Source organism: Nyctereutes procyonoides, unplaced genomic scaffold (assembly GCF_905146905.1).
Source record: "Nyctereutes procyonoides isolate TBG_1078 unplaced genomic scaffold, NYPRO_anot_genome, whole genome shotgun sequence".
Lineage (NCBI taxonomy): Eukaryota > Metazoa > Chordata > Mammalia > Carnivora > Canidae > Nyctereutes > Nyctereutes procyonoides.
In genome coordinates, this window is record NW_026575131.1 from 56,169,375 (window position 1) to 56,190,456 (window position 21,082).

A 21,082-nucleotide genomic window follows, 5' to 3' on the forward strand; every position below is an offset into this window, starting at 1 on the left:
ATGGGGTCCTCAAACAGCAGGAGATGCAGAGAGAACCCGTCATGTCGCGGGAACAGGGATGCAGAGGCTGGAGCCTGACGTCTATGAGCCGTGAGAGCCGGGGGAGGAACCCCACGGCCACTGGCCGCCCGCGCCCTGACCCTCGGACTCCTGGCCTCAGAGCTGCCTGAAGGCGCCCAGCGTGCGGCGCAGCTGCCCCGGGAAACGCACGCCCCACAGTCCCCCCCTCCCCGATGAGGAGCTGGCTTGCACCCCACCTGGCAGCTGGGGGGCAGGAGGGCGAGACCACGGGGCACGGCGGGGGCACGAAGGCCAGCCCCCCGAGGAGTGGGTACGCTCAAATCCTGAGCCCCAGCCCCCCCGACAGCACACGCAACGCTCATCATTCGATATGGCTTTATTTTCTGATCGTCCAAGTGCGTCCCACAACCAGCCTGAGCCCTGAACAGTTGGCAGTCCTGACATCCCGCCCCCGGGAGGAGGACACCCACTGGGCGCCTGAGCCAACACCGAGGACACCCACTGGGCGCCTGAGCCAACGCCGGTGCCCGCGTCCTGCCCCCCGCAGGCGGCCGGGCTGGCTGGGCTTCAGCCCGGCTTCGGTAAACAGTCTCTGGGGGAAGACTGGCTGCGGGGAGGGGGTGGTGAGGGGGACAGGAGAGCCTGTGGCCCCCATGCCTGCCCCACCCTGGGAGGCTGGGACCACAGCCCTGCGGGGGGGGGGGTCGGCTCGGAAGGCAGGAGGCCCGAGGCGGAGTTAGAGACGCGGCCCCCAGGAGCCCATCCCCGTCCCCGCAGCAAGTGGCGAGCTGGCTTCTGAGGGGGGCTGGCTGGGGGCACACGGAGGGAGCTGGGGTCCCCCACACCTTATTAAGGCCTCCCTGGAAGCTGAGGCGGGCGCCCAGAGCCCTCTCCCTCATGACGACCCTGCCCTTAGCTCAGAACGCCTAAATGATTATATTGCTAATGAATCTGTACGCCTGGGTCTCCCTGAGATCAATCTCAGCAGCGCTAGACGCCTCCTCCGCACCCCCTCCCCTACAAAAGCCTCATCTGTGGGGTTCGGGCCTGGACCGTCCTCCCCATATCCCAGGTCCTTGGGAGGGCAGCCCCATGGGGGCCGCGGCCACATCCTCTCCAGCAAATGCTCTCCCTGGACCCCCAGCCTGGACGCCCTCCTAGGACACGGGGTCACCAGCTGCCCCAGCACACACCTCCTTTCTACAGATGAGGAAACCGAGGCCCAGAGAGCCTGAGGTCAGGGAAGGGGTGGGGGCGGGTAGGGGCCTCCTCTCTGCTCCACGGCTGCCTCCTGCCCCTGGGGCTCCAAAGGCACCCAGGTTCCTGGGGGGCAGGCCCAAGCTCCCCAGGGCACGTGGGTGGGGGCAGACGGTAAGAAACACACATGAAGGTCAATGGCACAGGGAGCCGGGCCGGGAGGCCGCCGGGTCTTCAGGGCACCAGTGTCCACGGGGGCTCGAGGGAGACGCATTCCAAGGCTGCACCCTGAGGCGGCTCCCCGCAGCCCGGGCCAGGGTGGGGGACACAGGGAGGGGTCAGGACCTGGGGACCTAGAGGCCAGTGCTGCCCTTCTTCAGACCAGAGGGGGAGCATCTGAGTCAGCAGAGAGTGGTCTGGCCGGTGTGGTGGGCGAAGGAGGCCCCTTGCCCCTCGGGCTGCGGTCCATCGGTCCGTCTGTCGGTCGGTCGGTCGTGGGCCAGAGGAGGGACGCTGAGGCGGTGCTGGGCACGTCTCCTCTGTCGTCCACAGTGGGCGAGCCCTGAGGGCTGCGGGGCCGCCTCTGGGGCTGGGGGCTCCTCTGCAGACGCATCCCCAAGTCTGTGGCCTGGCCCCTGGGGACCTCCACCAAACGCTCCTCCGAGGGAGTTCAAAGGACAAAACAGAGAAAGAATCCCCCAAGTCCTCAAGAGCAACACAGAAAAGCTCTAATTCAGGGTTTCGGCCTGAGCCGGGGGCGGAGCCTTGCCCTCCTGCGCGGAGGAGTGGGGAGTGGCGGCAGGCAGGGGCTCGCGGCGCGGGCGAGGGCCCCGTCACTGCGTCTTGGCCTTCACGAGCAGTCTCTGAACTGTTTTGTACAGGAGGTCGAAGTGCTGCAGGCAGCGGGAGGGCTCGAGTGAGGCTGGGGGCAAAGCCACCCCGAGGAAGGCCAGGCCCGCTGTGGGGCCACCGCTCCCAGGCAGCGAGCATGGGGGCCGAGGGCTCACCTGGCCAGGTCGCCCCTCCCACGGGGGGGCCTGGCCTCCCACCTGTACCTCCCTCCCCCCTGCTCACCTGGACTGCCGTATAGGCCATCCCGAGGTAGGCGCCTATGCACACGGCCAGAAGCAGGTCGAAGATGGCGGGCTTGACCCTGAGGGCGGTAGGCAGGGTCAGGGGACCACGTGGCTACCAGCCTGCCTCACCTCACCACCCCCAGATGTCCCCAGATGACACCGGACCACGCACCCCAGGCCGTGACCCAGGGGCGCCACGGCTGCTGGTCCAGGGTGGCTCACCTGTAGGCGTTCATCACCTGCTTCAGCTGGTCATAGAAGACAAACTCGGGGTCCCTGGGGAGAGAGCACTTTCACCCACAGCCCGGCCACCTCCCACGGCCCCCACACACCAGCCCACCCGGAGGCCCCGCCAGCCCGGGACGGGGAGGGCGCGCGAGCACGAGGCTGCCGATGACCCTCCTGGGGAAGGACTAGCCTCTATTCTGGGGTCTCTGCTGCTTTTCTGGGTGTCAATCATACTCTTGAAAAACAAAGGGGGGGCACTCGGGTGGCTCAGTGGTTGAGCGTCTGCCTTCAGCTCAGGGCGTAATCCGAGTTCTGAGATCGAGTCCCACATCGGGCTCCCTGCATGGAGCCTGCTTCTCCCTCTGCCTCTGTCTCTGCCTCTTTCTCTCTCATGAATAAGTAAATAAAATCTTAAAAAAAAAAAAAAAAATGAGGGAGCAGCGCCTGAGTGGCTGTCGGTTGGGTGTCTGACTCTTGGTTTTGGCTCAGGTTATGATCTCGGTGGTGAGACAGCCCTGCGCTGAGCCCAGCTGGAGTCGGCCTGAGAGTCGCCCTCCCCACCCCCACTGCACCGAGCTCTCTCTCGCTTTCAAATAAGTAAGATTTTATGTCCTTACTGAGAAAGCGAGACTGTGTGAGCACAAGGTCGGCGGGGGGGGGGGGGGGGGGGAGGGGGCGGGCAGAGGGAGAAGCAGATTCCCCAATGAGCAGGGAGCCTGACATGGGACCATGACCTGAGCCGCAGACAGACGCCTCACGACGGAGCCCCCAGGAACCCCGATAAATATGATCTTTAAATAAAAACAAAGTAGGGTGACTCTGTGGAGAGTCTCCTGGTCTGGAGAGCACGGAGGGAAGGCGATCATGGTCTGGGAACCGGAGGCCCTGGCTCCACAGCCTTGGGTCCACTCTGGGCCTCAGTTTCCTCTTCTGTCCAAGAGCCCGAACTCTTGCACACCGTGAGTGGGCAAAGGCCGAGAGCCAGCGAGGGGCACCATGTGGTGTGGGGGCATCTCCTACCGGCGGACAGTGGCAGGTGCCCTTCCTCACAAGGCCAAGTGGGGAGCCCTGAAGCACGGAATGGAAAAAAGACAAAACCCAGGTGGCCCACGGTGGGGAGGAGCATCCTGAGGGCAGGTGGGGGACCCCGGGCACAAGCCGCCTGACACCCAGAGCACGAAAGAACCAGAGGGTGGGTGGGGGAATAGGGCTGCCCAATAAAACATAGAACGTCGGTTATGTGCGATTTTCAGACAAAAAAGAAATGGCTTCTGGTATAAGTATGTCCCAAACATCCTGTGAGATATACTTACACCAAAAAAAAACAAAAAAAACAAAAAAAAAACAAACCATTTATGTGAAATTCACATTTAACAGAATCCCTGTACTTCCTATGGATTGTTTTATTTCTGGTCCACTGCTTTACGTGCTCAACCTCGCACCCAGGGTGGGAGGCTCCAGACGAGCCTGCTCAGCGGCGAGCCACAGGCGACGGGTGCAGGCGAGGCGGCTCACCGTTTGTCGGCCTTGATGTGGTGCTGCTTCACCTCCTTCAGGTAGCGGCTCAGGTAGTGCTCCAGCGTGCTGAGCAGCGTGCCGTCCTTGTCCACCAGCTGGGCGGCCCGCGGCTGGTTGGTGAGCCAGTCCATCACTGAGTCCAGCTGCTCCTGCTGGATCTGCTGCGGGGGCGCGGCCATGGTCAGGGGACACCCCCCCCTGCCAGTGCCCCCCCCCCGCCCCTCTGCCCCCACCGTTACCATCTGCTCCGTGAAGACCGGCATGTCCGGGGGGGTTCCCTGTGGAGAGAGGAGGGACGCACCCTGAGTCTGACCCGCGGGCGGGGGGTGCCAGGGGCCAGTGGGCGTGGCGGGGGCCTCACCTTCTCGGTCAGGTTGTAGATGACCCGGGTCAGGGCCTCTGCAATGAGCCTGGTGTTGCGAGTCAGAGTTTTAGAGTCAACCCGGGACCTTAGGGCAGGAGTTGAGGAAAACAAACACCGGTGTCTGGAACGGGCGTCCCTTTAAATCACCCGAAAAAGCCCAAGCATATTTTCCACAATAATGAAAACCAGCAAAGCCACAGCGGCCTCAGGGCGGGCGCCTGCCCAGCGTCTGCCGGAAGGGCTGCACAGCTCTGGGCCCGCTCATCGCTGGGGACGTGGGCATGGCAGAGCCGAGGTGGTGCCCAGTGGGTGAACGGTGCTCCCCACGGTCGCTCCCGCCCGGAACCTGGGAACCGGCCTGGTTTGGAGGCAGGGCCTCCACGGAAGAGGCGGGTACAGGCGAGGTCGCGTTGGAGGAGCACAGCCCTTCATCCGATGCCCCCACAGGAAGGGGAGACGCGCATACGCACAGGGGGACAATCCGACCCCAGGGGCAAAGACTGGGGGACTGCAGGCCAAGGGACCCCAAGTACTGCCAGCGACACAGACCCGTGAAAGGAGCGCGGTGCAAACCAGCGCCGACACTGCTGACTGGGCGGCTGTGTGGTGCCGGGCCTCCCGGGAGGGCGGAGAGAGTGCACTCCTTTGCTCCAGCTCCCTAGGCTCTGGAACACCCTTCTCCTGGCTCATTCCCCTTGGCTCTGGCACCACCTCCTCCAGGAAGCTTCCCTGATGTCCCAGGAACAGTCAACACCTCTGCCCGCACCTGCTCATAAAACCCCGGCCCCATGCAGGGCCGACCCACCACTGGGAGACACAGACGGGAAGCAAAGTCCTATGGTGGCAGAAACCAGAGGTGCCCAGGGTCTTGACGAGAGGTAATGTGAGGAAGGAAGGTGGGGGAGGGCTCCCTGAGGAGGTACGAGACAGGACACCACTGTCCAGGCCTCCACACAGCCGCACAAAGGCCCCGGGGGAGGAGCGGCAGCATCTGAGCCACAGGGCAGACCGAGGTGCCCAGCATCTGGGGGGGCACATGTGGGGTCTGGACCTCACACCTGGGGGCCAAGGGCCCCCAAGCCACTCACTCAACCCTCACGTAGGGGGGTCTCTGTAATCCGACCCAGCTCCCCCCTCACCAGGTTCAGGCTGGCCACCCTCCTCCGTCCCATTCCTTGAGTCGCCACCACCCACACCTGAGGTCCACTCCCCCCGACGTCTGCGTCTACACCCGGGCCCAAAGGCTCGCACAGGGCAGCTGTGGGTGGAGGGGAGGCCCCGGGGCTGCGGCTGCGCCCACCTCACATCCATGATGCTGCTGCGCTGGCCGTCGCGATGGCTCTCCAGGTGGGACAGGGTGAAAGCAGGCAGCCGGCGGATGGCGAAGCGCTCGTGCTCCCAGGCCAGGATGTCCTCCGCCAGGTTGATCTTCTTGTGCACCATGGAGAACCGCACCTCCGGGAACTGGTGGGCGGCCACCTGCGAGCAGTGGCGCTGTCAGGGTGGTGCTCCCGCCTTGGTCCTGGCCATTTCCGTCCACGGATGTCCACAGGGGGTCTTGACAGCTGGGAGGATCCCAGGTCCCTGCCGAACCTCCCTTGCCCTGAGGGGCCCCACTCCCTGGCCCCGGGTCAGGAGAGCACCTACCGCCTCCAGCTCCCGCAGGAAGGCGTGCTGCAGTGTCCCCTCGCGGGGTGGCTTGGACACATGCAGGTGCAGGCTGTCCCCCCGGCCCACGGTGTCCAGGCACAGGACGAAGGCCACGTTGTCCTGGAGCAGGCTGGAATCTGCGGGGCGGCCGAGCTGGTTGGGAGACGCAGGAAGGGCCATGGCCCCAGCCCCAGGTCACACAGGGCCACTCACCTGTGTGGTCCAAGTTGTCTTCCAGCCAGCGCTTGGTGCCCTGGTAGTTGAACTTGCCCCCTCCAGAGGCAAAGAAGAGAAGGTTGTACCTGGTGTGAGGGAAGTGGGGTATGAGCATTGCAGGCGAGTGACCAGGACCCCGACAAGGAGGTGGTCTCCCCATAAGTACTGAACCCTGAGCAGCCTTCCGAGCAGGGTCTCCCTGTCCTGGCAAAGCAGACTCTCTGGGGGTGTCCAGGGCACTGTGGGGGGCTGAGCAGCATCCCTGGCTCCAGGACACCCCCAGCTGTGATGACAGCAAACATCCCCAGAAAGGATGCCGGGCCCTGGGGTGCAGGATCTGGGTGGGGCTCAGCTCCAGGCCTGGTACACAGGGGGCCCTCGATTCAGACGCAGTCATTCCTGGGGTGCGTGAGCCCCTGTACCCAGCGGCTCCACCCTCCCGGCAGCCCCTCCCGCCCGGCTGTCACGTACGCAGCGTGGGTGCGCTTGTAGGTGTAGAGCCTGGAGAAGAGGCGGGCGAGCTCCAGCAGCACGGAGATGCCGCTCCCGTTCGAGTCCGCACCGTGCGACAACCACTGTGGGCAGGAGGGAGACAAGGCCAGCGGTCAGCCCCAGGTCCCGCGGTGGACCTTGCTGCCCCTACCACGGTGCCTGTGGCTGCTAACAGCCCCCACCTGCCTGTGGACACCGCTCTGCTCTAACCCCAGAATGACGGCGCTCCGGGTTTGCAGGGCAGAGCCCCCGGGACACAGAGCCCAGCGCGCTCTCCCCAACACTCTGCCCCATGCCCGCGGGAACCTCCGTGCAGAATGCAGAGCCTAGAGCCCTGGGCGGCCGCCTTGGTATGGTCCCCAGGATGGCTGCCCGCCCATGCTGCTGGGAGTGGGGTCGGCACAGGTTCCCTCTGGCTGTGAAAGCCCCCAACTCCTCTGGATCCTATCATCTAAAGCGACATCCCCGACAGCATGATGGGATCTTGGGAAGTAAAAAAAACCTGGATTCTATGATGGGGCTTGGGACCCTCCCAAGGTCACAATCCACACACTGACATGTCATGTATTGACACTATTAGAATTCAGGGAGAGGGCAGCCCAGGTGGCCCAGCGGTTTAGCGCCACCTTCGGCCCAGGGTGTGATCTTGGAGACCTGGGAAGTCCCAGGTCGGGCTCCCAGCAGGGAGCCTGCTTCTCCTCTGCTTCCTCTGTCTCTCATGAATAAATAAAATAAAATCTTTCAAGAAATTTTTTTTTAAAAAATAAAAGAATTCAGAGATAGATGGCCCCACGATGCTCAGGGAGGGAACCAGACACAGGAGGCCACGCAGTGAGTCCACATGTATGACACGTCCAGGACAAGCTTGTCCACAGACGGGGAGGGGGCTCTGGGGGGTGGCTGCTGACAGGGACATGGCTTCTAAGATGGAATGTTCTGGAAGTAGATGACCACGGTGGCACAACTCTGTGGATGTCCTACAACGCACTAAAATACACATTCTAGGGAAACAACTCAAATGTTATGTCAATTCCATCTCAAAAATAAATAAAAATGGATAAAAGCTCCACAGCAGGGATTGGAGGAGATTAGGAGGATCCCAAGAGGCTCCTGGTCAGCTGAGGAGGGAGACTGATGAGCAGGCCGGGCACTCTGAGGTGACCGCTGAGGCCCTGCCTGCTAGGCCGGGTGGGGCCTGGAACAGCTGCCCACCATCGGTCGCACGGTCAGGACCTCCGACCAGGCTGCCACTGGCCACCTCTCTGGTTCAGCTGATTCGTCTTTCAAAGCAAAACATGCCTGATGAAGACACGGGCACTGTTCACGCGTTGGCGTGAGCCTTAACCTCGCTGTGCCAGGGGCTCTGAGAGCACGGCCCCGGGCAGGTCTGGGGCCCAGCAAACACGCCTGGCCCTCCTCGGCGTCTGAACTGGACTCTGGGCTCCTGCCTCCCTCGTGGGTGGAAGACTCGAGTCCCTGAACCATCTGTGCAGACAAGGGGTTCGTGCTGAGCACCTGCTGCCCTCCTGAGCCTGGGGGCCCGGCTGAGCCGGGCAGAGGGACCCACGAGACCGACCCCCGCGGAGAACCTGGGCGCCTGTTCTCTCCCAGGCCCCGAGACCACACCTTGCGTGCATACTCACGGCTCGTGTTGGGGGAACTGAGCGTGTCCTGTGGGTCACCCGGGAGAGGACCCTGGTGTCCCCGCCCCGCCCCCGCACCTGGGGACCCTGACGCAGACCTAATCCTGATCCCCGGCCTGGGCACCTGCTGGCTGTGGGGGCCAGGCCACAAGACCCGCCTCAGGTTAGCCCATTTCTGCTTCGTGACGACGCCCTGGGCCCTGAGAGGGTGGGTGCTGCTGCTCTGACCCCCACCCCGAGCTAGCCCGAAGCAGTGCCGGGAGCAGAGGGGGGGTGGGGGGTGCCCGTGCCCCTCCCCCAAAGAGCACGCATACATACGGGGGCTACTCCGAAGGCATCGTAGTGGGCCACGATGACAATGGTCGGGAGGTCTTCTCCACCCAGCCCCGTCAGCCGCCCCTGCAGAGAGACGGTCTGTGAAGCGCACACTGGCTGGACCCCAGCGGCCAGAAACAGCGCCGGCCTCCCCCACGCGGCGGGGCAGCATTTCCGGCTTGGCTGCCTCGTCACAGACAACATGCGAATGAGAGCCTGTGGCCACGTGCCAATAAAACTTTATTTACAGAAGAAAGTCAAGGGAGCCGTGGCGCGCCGACCCCCCCAACCTGAGACCCAGCCCATCCTCGACGGCGGAGCCCCCAGCCCTGACGGGCCGGCGGGAGAGCTCTGCTGACGAGGACAAGCAGCCGGTACCGACCGCGGCCACGGGCCAGGTCCCGGCGCCCACACCCGGGCTGCCACCTTGGCCACGTGAACTGGCCCTCACTGAAGTCACACGGGTGACAGACGAGAACGGCCTTCCGCCAGCAAATGCCTCAGCGTCCACTCCTGCCGTCCGAGTGCCAGTCCCGAGGTGCACCGGGGTCAGACGGCACAGCGCGGGGCCCCTGCCAGCTCACGGCCGGGCCCGTCTTCCTGATGCTCCCGAGCAGAGGGCGAGCCCCGGGAAGGCCTCGGCCGTGTCGGAGTGAAGCTCTCCTGGCGGCCGCCCACAGCAAGCCACCCGAGACCCAGGGCCACAGCCCAGGTGGGACTCCTGGCTCGAGACCGTGGGCGTGCTGCTGACCCTAGAGGCCCGGGCCTCCTTCCCCGACCGACAGGCCAATGCTGGCACCACAGGGTCGGGAGAACGGGGGGAGGGGGCACCCCATGTCCACACAGACAACGGGTGGCAGAGGGCTCGAGGCAGGGCAGAGGATTCTGGAAGCAAAGGCCAGGGCAGCCAGGCTGAAACAGACCTCCTGGTGCTGGGAGGGACCCCCCGACCCCAGCTGCTCCTCACCCACAGCAAATCCGACCAGCAGCTGCTCAGCCCGACCTTCGGGAGCTTGACCACGAGGGCTCTGGCTCCTGGGAGCTTTCTCTGCCCAAACGGCCACGATCCTCCACAGTTTTAAGGAAACTCCTTGATCTGTAACCTCCCTGATCACTTAGACAAGGCAGGGGCCTCCCCACATCCTGAATCGGCCCATCCAGCCCTGCTGACGTGACCGGCCTGTCCAGTCCCGCTGGCTACCCCGCCGGCCCATCCGGCCCCACTGACCACGTCGCTGGCCCGTCCAGTCCCATTGGCCACCCTGCTGGGCCGCCCAGCACCCCCTGCCCCACGTCCTCCACCCAGAGCCCCTCCCCGCTGTGTCCACCTGCCTGTTTGCTGCCCTCACGCCTCCCTCCAACCCTAAGTGAGTTCCTCAAGGAAGGAAATGCATCTCGCTTGCTGCTCCCTAACAGCGGGGCTCCGGACGGGTGGACTCACTCAGTTCTGGAGCGTCGCTCCACCCGAGTCCCACCCGTGCCCGAGCGCCAACACCACGGGCTGGCCAGTAGCCCTGCCCCGTCTGGTGGAAGCCATGGGGACCTGGGGGGACCAGCAGGCTCAGGGACGAGTGCTCGCTAGGTGCCCACTGGGCACTGGGCTCCTCCTTTGGCTCTGGGGACCTCACAGGAGACGCAACAAACACGGTCTCAGTGCCTCTGACACTCAGGCTGATGGGAAAGGACCCGAGGACACGCGGCTCCTAAATGAGTCAGGTGGGACGATTGCTCAAGAGAAAGTGCAGCCCGGACGGGTCTGGTGTGGCAGCGCGGGGCTGCAGCTCCTGGTAAAACCAATCTGTGGCTTTTCAGGCCCGAAACCGGATGCATCCAAGGCCTTACCTAGAGGGCTGCCCCCGCACTAATTTGGGGCACACCGGGCGCTGCTAGCTGGCGGGCTGCCACCAAGCACTCAGCCCCGGGCCGGGGCCTCTGTGAGGGTCTCAGGGCGACCTCTTCACTGGGGCGGGGGACACGACACCAGAGAAGACACTCCGGCCCCGCGTCCACACAAGTGCTGGGGCCTTTTGTCCAAGCCCCACATGTCTGCCGGGGGGGGGGGGGCTGACCCTCGACCAGGGGGAGGAGGGCAGCAGAGCCGGGGTCTCCTCTGGCCCAGACCCCTGCCTTCACCACCACCGTAGGTGATGACAGGCTGAACTCTCTCGCATTTGGCTTGTTGTTTTAATCGGCTACTTCCACGTCCAGAGCTTGACACCCTCCCATTTCAGCTAAGCTCTGAAACGGGGTGTGTGGCCCCAAAAAGTTCTGAGGACTTCTAGGGATGCAGCACTAGAAGGACTATTATATGATGAAGAGGAGCACCCACTGTGGGAGAGAGAGCTCTCTGTGAGGCAAGGACAGCCAGTGCAAAGGCCCTGAAGCAGGATGAGGAGGCTCCATGTGCAGCCAGGGATGGTGACAGAAAGTGGGAGATTTGACTCAATTTCCCTATCAGAAGGTCCCTCCAGGGGGGAGCGGGTGGGGGGGAGCTCAGGGAGCCCGAGTGCCCCCTGTCCCGGGTCTCAGTGTGGCACACAGGGCGGGGCACTCACCTCCACACTGGTGATGAGCCAGTCGCTCACGGCCTTGCTCTGGACCCCGCTGGTGACCATCTGGAAGCCGTTGGCAGTGGCGGTGTGGAGCAGCACTGAGGACGGGTAGGGCAGGGTCAGCCCAAGCCCTGGGGGCTCCCGGACCCAGGCCGGCATCCCCGTGGCCCCAAGGCCCCAGAAGGCAGGGGTCCGGGCTAAGCCAAGCTGTATGCAGAAGCGCCCCGTGAGCTCCAGCAAGACGTGGTGACGGTGCGGGAAAGAGCCTGGGTCCAGAGCGGGCTGCTGACCCCGCTCCCCAGCCCCAGCCGGCCGGCAGGGGAGACACGCGCCCCCGTGCCAGCTCCGAGCGCCGGCTTCCCGTTACACCCGCCACTTCCACGGGGGAGAACGGAAGGCCAGGCGGGTCCGTTCTGTGGCGTTCCTTCGACTACTTTAGCTAGCTCACTCTCCACAGCCCCCGGCCCTGCCCCAAGCTCATGGATGGGATGTCCCTGGCCCATCCCTGGCCCACGGTGCAGAAGAAACGTGTCCTCCTTCCCCAACGACGCCGCTGCTCTGCCCCGATGGGCCCAAGCACGATGCTGACACTGAGAGTGTCATCAGCAGGTGAACAGACGCCCCTGTTTTCCTTAAACCATCCACAGGCACCTGGGAAACCCCTCCCTCCAAATTAGCAGCTCTCGAGCTTCTGTTTTCACAGGAGTGAGCGGTGGGGTGGGGGCTGCAAAATGCAAAGTCCTGGCCTCCAGCCCCGAGGCTGCAGCACAGCAGGTGTGAGACAGGGTCCTGGAAAGGGCTGGGTGAGGCCACAGCCTCAACGGGAAGGACCCCAGGAGCCTACCTTCAGCGGCAGAGGCAGAGCCCTGGGCGGCGGACGCAGCCTGTGTCTGCTCATAGATGGAGAGCAGGGCCTCGTCCTCCACGGCGAAGTACACAGGGACGACGGTCTCCATGGCCAGCATCTCGGGCTCGGTCTCCATGAATTGCTGCAAAGAAACACACACTGAGAGGGCTTCCAGGGTGGGGTGGGGGCCCAGAGGCTGTCCCGGGAATGCAGGCACACCAACTCTGGGGCTGGCTAACAAGGCTAAACTCACGCCAGAAAAAAGGATGGGACGGGGCCAGGGTACAACAGGATGAGGACGGAGGAACAGGTGAGGGTGGCAATGCCCACGGGGCCCCCAGGGGTACCCATCGGGGGGGAAGCAGGTTGGGAGAACGGGCGAAGGAGCCGGTCAGGTCTGGGGTCACCGGGGACTGATCCCAGCCCCACTGGCCATCACGCCCTCAGCTGCGAGTGGGCGACAGATGCTGGCACCCTAAGGCTGATGGCGGGCACCCACCCGTGGGTACCAGGTGCCCGGCACCGAGCACTTGCCTCCACCACCCCACACCTGCTCCCCGTCTGCAGATGCATCTTCATCCGAGGGGTCTCACGGGATCCTACCAAGCCGGCTCATCCAAGCAGAGCCCCCTCTCCGCACTTCGTACGTGGGGTGGGTCACTCTGAGCAGCATCCCCAGCCCCTCCCGCTGGCGGCCAGTCATCCTGAGCACAGCCGAGCCCAGACACGGCCCAGTGTCCCTCGGGGCGGGAGGAGGCAACGATGAAGCAAACATCCCGCCTTCTGAAGGGCAGAGGGCACACGGGCGTGAAGCAACGTGCCCCAGGTCACCTAGCTGACTCCAAACCCAGTGCTCTTTCTTCTGTGGAAGCTCCCGGACCCGAGTCTGTGTGGAAGGAGGCTGGACACTCACCCGGATGACGTCCTGGGGCACGGCAGCCATGGCCCGCGGCAGGATGATGACCACGGCGCCGGCCGACTGCCGCAAAGCCTTCTGGTACTGCTCGTAGGAGAAGTCCAATAGCCGCATGAGCACGCAGCGCCGGCTCAGCACGTCGGCGTCGATGGTACGGGCCTCTGTGTTGAGCACTGCGTTCCGGGTGCCTGCAGGGGGCAGGGAGGGCCTCCCTCAGTGGGGCGCCGGGACCCCTACCTGGAAACCACCAACTCGGGAGCCCTCAGGGTCTGCCACTGGGCCACGGGCATCATGGACGCAGTGCTCGCTCCAACCTGCGGAGTCACGATCCCCACCCCGGGCGCCGGTGGGGGGGGGGGACTGAGCAGCATTCCCAGCCCCCACCTGCTCCGTGCCGCCAGGAGCTGGATGGTCTCCCACCGTGACAACCACAGATGTCCCAGACATGGCCCAGTGTCCCCCTGGGACAAGATTGCCTGGGGGGGGAGGAGCCCCTGCTCTAAACCCAAGGGCCACCTCCCACCTCTTCTGAGAGCTGAAGAAAGCTCCAGAAAATCAGGGAGAGCGCTAGAGCCGGAGTTTCCAGGAAACTGAACCTGCCCCCTCCGCAAGGAGAAGGAGTGGCTCAGAACCAGGGCACGCACAGTTTTTCTAAGGCAGGGGCCGGGGGGGGGGGGTCTCCCCCAGACAGACCACCCATGCACTGATGCCCAGAGAGCACTGCTGCCAGAGAAAACCCGCCGCAAGAAGCCACGCGGACGTCAAACGCAGGAACGTGGAGGAGCGCTGACATCCCCGGGACTTCGCACAGGCCCTCAGCACGCGCAGACCCCCGTCTGTGCCCCGTGCGCTGCGGGAACGGACTCAGGCATCTCCCACGGTCGCGGCACTTGACGGGGATGCTGCCAGAAATCCCAACTTTTACACCAAATCACCCAAACGGCAAAGGTAAGCGACGATTCCAGAACCTTTCAAAAGCCGCAGGCCAACCCAGGATGCGCTAAACAAGCAAACCACGTTGTGTGTGGGGACTGGACGTGGCCCCCGGGGCTTCTGGTTTGGGACACAGTGAGCGTGACTCAGAAGAGGACGCACAGAAGTGGGCCGACTTCCGCCGTCCTGGAGGTCAAGGTCGCAGGGGGACACGACGGGCGTCCAGGCGCAGGGGGACCGCCACCAGGCCACGGGACCAGCCCAGCCCCCAGGGACGTGGTCTGGGAAAGCAGACAGGTGGGAGAGGGCCTGCTTCCAGGGGAGGGCTCCGTAGGGCTGGTCAGGGAGGCGGACGGCGTCCCAGCTGCAACGGGGAAGGCCATCTCCAGGGCGGGAGGCCTGTGACCACGGAGCAAGGGTGGGGCACGTGCCCAGGCCTGGAGGGGGCACCCCCGCCTCCACCCCAACCCTCCAGGGGCCTTTTCTCTGATTCAGGCTCCCCTGTGGGAGCCCCCGGACAGCCGAGCAGGGAGAGGGCAGCAGGACCTTCAGCGCGTCCTTGAAGCTCTCCAGGGCTGGGGACACCCCTCCCCCTGCCCCACCTGTCCTGTGCTCGGCCTCCCAGAGGCCCTCAGATTCAGCTGCGGGTGGAGACACAGGGCCACCCGTGGGACCTACTGTGTGCGTCTTCTGGCCTGGAGCCCCTGCAGGACAGGACCCAGAGGGAGGAAGCCAGAGAAAGGGAGGCGGAGAGCAGAGCTGGGTGGACGCGGGCCACCAGCCCCCCCAGGCCCTGAGGGTCCCAAGGGCAGAGGCCCCCTCTTTGCTGAGCCAGCGCGGCTGCCCTCACCCCTCAGTCTAGGCAGGAAGAGGTCAGGCCTGGCAGGTGCCACGAAGGTGAGCGCAGGACCCCTGGACAGAAGTCACGGCTTCTGGCAACAGACCCAGACCCCAGCGGGGCTCGCCAACGGCTCTGTCGGGGGCCAGAAGGTCACCCCTCTCGCCCTGCTGGCCGCACCAGCTCTGTCTCAACTGCTCAGCTCCGTCCCAGGCAGGCATGCCAACCAGAGGGAGTGGCTGTGCGCCAGTAAACTTTATCCACAACACCGGGTGGAGGGGGCTGGCACGGGCGCTGGGGTGCTGATGCCCCCACCTCCTAGGGGCTCGGGTCAGCCCAGGGCATGCAGGGAGCAGGGCTCGAGCGGGCCGCTCAACTTGAGCAGCACCGGCACATGGTGGTGAGCGCGGTGGAGGCCAGCCGTGCCCTCGGGAGGGCCAGAGTCTGCCTGGCAGGGGGGTGAGGTCACACCCCGCGGCCTTGTACCTGGTGGATTACCCTGAGCAGAAACAGCACACGCCTTTCCTTCCCAGCAGCCAGCCGCGTTTCTCAAGAGGAGCGAACAGGAAGTTAGGAAAGAAGAGAAACCCAGAGCAAGGGTTGCTGCAGGAGGCGGGGAGCCTGCGGGCTCGGAGGGGGGGCTTGGGACACTGGGGAGGGCGCCATGGGCGGTGAGCCAGCAGGGCAGCTCTCAAGGACCCGGGGTCCCTCCAGGGCCCCTCCGCCAGGGGCCGCGCCTCCCAGCACCGCGCCGACGTCCCCCCACCAGCACCGGTGGCTGAACGCAGCCTGCTGGGCCTGGCACGGGGGCCAGGAGGCGAGTGAGCCGCACACGGGGGCCTCACGCGGGCACCTGGAGCCGGGCCTCCGCCTCCTCCTGCCGCAAAGCAGCACTTGGCCGGGGCAGGCGGCGCCCCCCAGACCCCCGAGCTCACCCCCGGAGCCCAAGGTCTTCCCGGACGCCCCGCGTGAGGCACGGAGCATCTGGGCTTCTCGCTGGGAGCGGCAGAGACGGGGGGCGTGGAGACCCAGACTGGGGGGAACCCAGGGCTTCGGGGCGATGCGCTCCGGGAAGGGAGGGGAGTGGAAAAGGCAACACAGAAACCCACTCGGATCTGGAGAAGCGGCTTATCTCACATCCGGGGCCCCCGGCCTCCGGGAGTCAGATTCCCCCGGGAAACCAACAGAAGCTCCAGGCTGGGGCTCGGTTCGGTACATGGACAAACCCTCGAAATTCCCCTCCTGCCTTGCCCGAGCCCCGTCTCGAGCCGTCTCGGGGGTGCAGGGACCACCTGTGGCTGCGGCTCCCATCCTGGCACACGGCACACACCCTCGTCCCAGAACGGCCCAGAACGGCTCAGACCGTGTGGGTAAGGACCCCTCCCCAGCAGAGTGTGAAGCACGCCACAGAGAACGTGCCACGGCCGGGGGCTCCCGGTCCTCCCTCCCCGCCCCCCACCCAGAGCCTGAGGCCTCGGGTTGAAGAGCATCGCTCAGCCCGCCTGCCCCGGGTCTGCCCCCTGGCACCGTGGACATGCAGGGCCAGTGCTTCTCTGTGCGGGGCTGCCTGGCACCCCCGCCCACCCCCCACTCGATGCCAGGACCTCTGTACCTGTGACAACCGTGAAGTCATCACCCAACGACCCCCGGGTTGACAACCACTAAACAGCAACGGTCTAACTCTGGGATGAGGAGGGATGCGAAGGGGAGTCTGGACAGGACTCCATGGGAGGCTGGGACCGCACCCCCCCCCCCCCAGGGCTGGGCTGGGGATCCACAGGGTCAGGCTGGGCCTGAGGTGTTCAGACAGGAGGGGCCAGTCCACGAGCAGGTGGGCTCAGGGCCGAGAAGACCCAGGACTGCGGAGGGAGCCCCGCTCTGGAGAGGGCAGACTTTGACCCGTAGGGACCTAAGGCAGCGAGCCGAGAGAAAAACCAGAGCCTGGAAGGTTCTGGAAGGCCAGAGACAGCTGTAATGAAGCAGAGATGAGGGAATCTAGGCTTGGGGCTGGGGTCAGGACCCCGAGAGGAGAAGGAGCAGGACGGGGGAGCGAGAGCGGAGCGGGGTGCAGGCCCAGCAGGTCAGGGAGGGCACGGAGCGGGGAGCGGGGTCGGAGGCACCCGGGACTCCTGGACGGAGGGCGGGAGTGGGGCGGGGAGGCCGAGCCCCGCGCAGGGGTGTGCACCAGAGGGAGGGGCCACGCTCCCGGGGCAAGGGACCCCAGGAGCCCCCTGGCGCCAGGACTGCAGGGGGGGCTCAGGGGCCCAGCCGCGGGGCCTGTGATCAGAGCTCCTGAGCCCCGAGGGGAGCAGGACCCCGGCTCCGGGGCGCCCCCGAGGTCAGGACCGGCTGGAACTGCCCCGGGGGGGGGGGGGCTCTGGGCGCGGGGGCGCGGCCCGGGGAGGATGGGCACCGCGGGGGCGGCCGGGGAAGCGCCGGGAAGCGGGCAGAGGGGAGCAGGCGGCTGCGGGTTCCGGGCCCGGCCGGGGCTCGGGGGCCGGGGCCGGGGCCGGGCGCACGCACCGTAGGGCTGGCCCTGCAGGTCGTACTGCTGCATGCGGTACACGGTGAACTCGTGCGCCGCGTCGGCGGCGGGCAGCGGCGGCGCCACGAGCAGCAGCACCGCGGGCAGGAAGACGATGAAGCCGAGCGGCAGGCACGACGCCTTCAGCATGTTCTCCAGCACCTCGCCCGCTTCTTCCAGCATCCTGGCCGGCGGCGGGGCCGCGCGGGGCGGCGGCGGGACGGGACGGCGGCGGCGGCGGCTCCCGCGGACTCACCTCGGCATGGGTAGCCGCCGGGGTCCTGCGGGCGCCGCGCCGGGCAGCCCGCGCCTGCTCCGGGGTCCTGCGGGCACCGCCGCGGGCCGCCCCGCCCGCCGCGCAGCCTCCGGGGAGTTGTAGTCCTCCTGGCGCGCGCGCGGAGCCTCCTGGGAGTGGTAGGCCGGCTCCGTTACATCGCAATACGGGACGCTGTGACGGACTGTTGGGCTAGGCCTGCGGATGAGGCGTCACCTGACACGCGAGTCAGAAAAATGCGGAGACTCGAAAGCAATTATTTGCAGCGGAACTTTCTCAAACGCTATCTTTGTGGCGGGAGGGGGCGGGGAGGCGAGAGGCGAGGGCAGGACATGACCTTGCGACCCGGAAGGAAGTTGGGATGAGAGCCGAGAAGGGGGGGGCAAGGGGGGGAAAGGGGGGAGGCAGCCTAGTGCGCGCAATCTCCTGGGAATTGTAGTCCTCCTACGCGGGCACAAGGTCTCATGGGAGTTGTAGTCTTCGTGGACGGAGTATGAAAAAAAAATCACTTAAAACTGCCAAGGGTCGTAGATGTTAAACTCCGCGAGGGAAAAGACTTCTGCCTGCTTCGTGCGTTGATGTATCCCCAGAACCTAGTGCGACGCTTGGCGCACGGTGGGTGGGTTATACCATTTTTGAATGAATGAAAGAATAATAAAGAAATAATTGAAGTTTCTTAAAGGGATGGCGCAATGGGTTGTGGGACTTGTAGTCTGGACCCTGGAGTTCGTGAAGGGGGTGATGATGAGGAATATATATATATATATACTTAAGGCTTATTCGTATTTGGGGCATACTCATAGTTTGAAACAATTTTTTATTTTTCATTGTTCATCAAAAATGCAAATTTAACTGGGTGTCCCAAGGTTGTATTTTCGAATGTGGCGACCCTAAGAAGGCACTGTGTCCCAGCCAGGGGTCATACCCACTCCTACAGATGGGAAGGCTGAGGCCAGGGGTGCAGATCAGGAAAGGCCGACCCCCCCTCAGCGAGCTGACGTCCAGGCTCCCATAGGGCCGCCTCCCTTCTGTCCCAGGTGCGAGGTGACGCAGACTCACAGCATTTTGGATTCAAGTCCCAGCGCCTCCCCTTCCGGGCTGTGTGACCTTGGGCAGACTGCTTCACCTCTGGGAGCCTGTTTTCTCAGCTGCCCGATATGATGGTAATAATCCAACACCCTTTCCCCACCCCTCAGGGGTAAGAATCCAATAGAATGATCCCCGTGAACCAGCTCAGAAAGAGCCAGGCCCACATTCAGTGCTCAGGGCGTGTGGGTAGGGAGAGAACGCACCCAGCTCTGCTGCATCTGCTCCCCCCTCCAGGGGTAACATCGTCCTGAGATGCCGTGTGGGGGTCTGTCTCCCCCACAGAGCGGGACCTTTACGGGGTCTGGCAGCGGGTTGCTTAGGGGTGCAAGCCCTGTGCCCAGAAGAGAGCCCGACACTCGGTGGTTCAGTGAATGAATGAGTGAGATGCATGAGAAGCGAGCCCCAGAGCCCCCACCCCCACCCCACCAGGTCCTGTCTGCCGCCGCTGCCAGGGAGCCGCCGGGCCTGAGGATCAGGGCTGGCCTGGCAGGGCAGGGGAGAGAAACAGAGCTCATCCTGGCCCTGGTGCTCTTCATCCCCGATTCCTCCGTCTGTCCCTGTTCCTCCGGGTCGGGCTGTGAACGCACGAGAGTCACACATGCTCACCCAAAGACCGCCTGAGAGCGCGGCCAGAACTTGGCTCAGGTAACAAGGTGAGGACCCCAGAGCTGCCCGAGCCGCCTCCTCCCTGAGCCAGGGTTTCCGTCTGGAGAGCGGAGAGATTTATCTGAGCCCCACCCAGCGGGGGCCAAGCAGCCACCTGCGTGCCCCTGAGCCCAGGAACGCCAGCTCTGCCCCTTCCCAGCTGCGGGACCTGACCTCTCTGGCCCTCAGTGTCCCCGTCTGTAAAATGGAGTTAACGGTGGGACTTTCCAGAGATTTCTGAGGAATCGATACGTTAATAGAAAGGTGGGGATAGCAGGGCCAGGCACCGAGGACCATATAAGGTTTTGTTGCTGTTGTTATTCACTTAAGAACGTATGCGTGGGGATCCCTGGGTGGCGCAGCGGTTTGGCGCCTGCCTTTGGCCCAGGGCGTGATCCTGGAGACCCAGGATCGAATCCCACGTCGGGCTCCCGGTGCATGGAGCCTGCTTCTCCCTCTGCCTATGTCTCTGCGCCTCTCTCTCTCTGTGACTATCATAAATAAATAAAAATTTAAAAAAAAAAAAAAAAAAAAAAAGAACGTATGCGTGTGGTTCGGGAGGCTCTGGGGGCCTCCCCGTGTCCACACGCCGGGGGCGGGCTGTCGATACCCTGCCTTTACAGACGAGGAAGCCGAGGCCGTGGTGTGCGGCACAGCTGGCAAGGGTGGCGGGTTCCAGACGCTCCCCCATCCAAGCGCCTAAGTCAGGGTTGCTGGGACAGCTGCGCTGCTGTCAGGGAGGAGGGCTGGCAGCGGGGGGGTGGTTAGAAGAAGGTTCCGGAGGCTCCGAGGAAGGCACGCTGTTGCGTCCAGTCCTCCCAGAGCTCTGGTCACCGTAGTGACCCGGACACTGCCCCAGCCCCCACCCTCACGGAGTTCACGGCCCAGGCAAGAGATGCATGAGCGTCCAGAAGTGGTCACAGCTGCCATCCATGTGGGACACGCAGGCGGCAGGACACGAGGGGAAACCGAAGGGAGGAGAAGAAATCAGGGGAGACGCCCTAGAGGAGATGGTGCCAGAGCCGAGACCCGAAGGATGGGCAGAGAGAAGGCAGGTGAGGACTAGGCGTGGGCACGGGCCAGAGGCGGGGAAGAGGCCACTATGGTGCAAGCTCAATCGCGTCCCCCAAAGGTCACATGTCGAAGTCCCCAGATGGGACAAGATTTGGAGGCAGGGTCTTTACAGAGGTGATCGAGCTGAAAACCAGGTGTTTAGGGTGGGCCTGGCATCCTTCTAGAAAGGGGTGGCTTGGGCCTGGAGACCCCGGAAAGCAGAGAGCGGATGCTCGCACAGGCCGAGGGGCGCCCCTGCCGGAATCCAGGAGAGCGCGGGGTCAGGCTCTGCCCCTGTCGGCTCCGCGGATGTGCGGCCTCCAGAACCACCGGAGAGCAGAGAGCGGATTCCTGCGAAGCTGCCCCCAACGCGGCCCGGCAGCACACCAAGGCACCGGGAGGGCGACTTTTAAGATTTCATTTCATTTTCATTAATTGTAAGCAGCCGCGCGTGGCCAGTGGCCACCGGACCGGGCAGCGCGGCTTCCCGTCGCTGCGGCGCCCCTGGTCGTGCACACAGCTGTCCGGTGCCCAAGCGGCGGCCAGGGTGCTGCCGCCCTACCCCGCAGCCCCAGAACTTGGCGAGACGGTGGCAGGAAGCCCGGCCGGCACTGTCATGCCTGGAAGGAGGGAGAGGACTTTCTCCCAGCTGGACGTGGGTGCACACGGAGGGCGTGTCACCTCTGGGCCG

General features: G+C 64.6%; 1 protein-coding gene across 2 annotated transcripts; it reads right to left on the bottom strand.

Annotated features, from left to right (window-relative positions):
* Positions 1–379: 379 nt before the first annotated feature.
* Positions 380–17,623, bottom strand: NCLN (nicalin). Of its 2 annotated transcripts, none has more exons than XM_055344233.1 (15): positions 17,330–17,623; positions 13,033–13,223; positions 12,117–12,261; positions 11,276–11,370; positions 8,724–8,804; positions 6,742–6,845; positions 6,268–6,356; positions 6,052–6,191; positions 5,705–5,883; positions 4,402–4,489; positions 4,280–4,318; positions 4,038–4,198; positions 2,517–2,570; positions 2,293–2,371; positions 380–2,111 (listed from the first exon to the last, which is right to left on the bottom strand). In XM_055344233.1, the coding sequence occupies exons 1-15, from the start codon at positions 17,511–17,513 to the stop codon at positions 2,052–2,054; spliced, it is 1,689 nt and encodes a 562-aa protein (XP_055200208.1). In that variant the 5' UTR covers positions 17,514–17,623; the 3' UTR covers positions 380–2,051. The 2 variants fall into 2 exon arrangements, with proteins under 2 accessions (XP_055200208.1, XP_055200207.1); XM_055344232.1 differs by having other exon boundaries at positions 4,038–4,201.
* Positions 17,624–21,082: the final 3,459 nt, after the last annotated feature.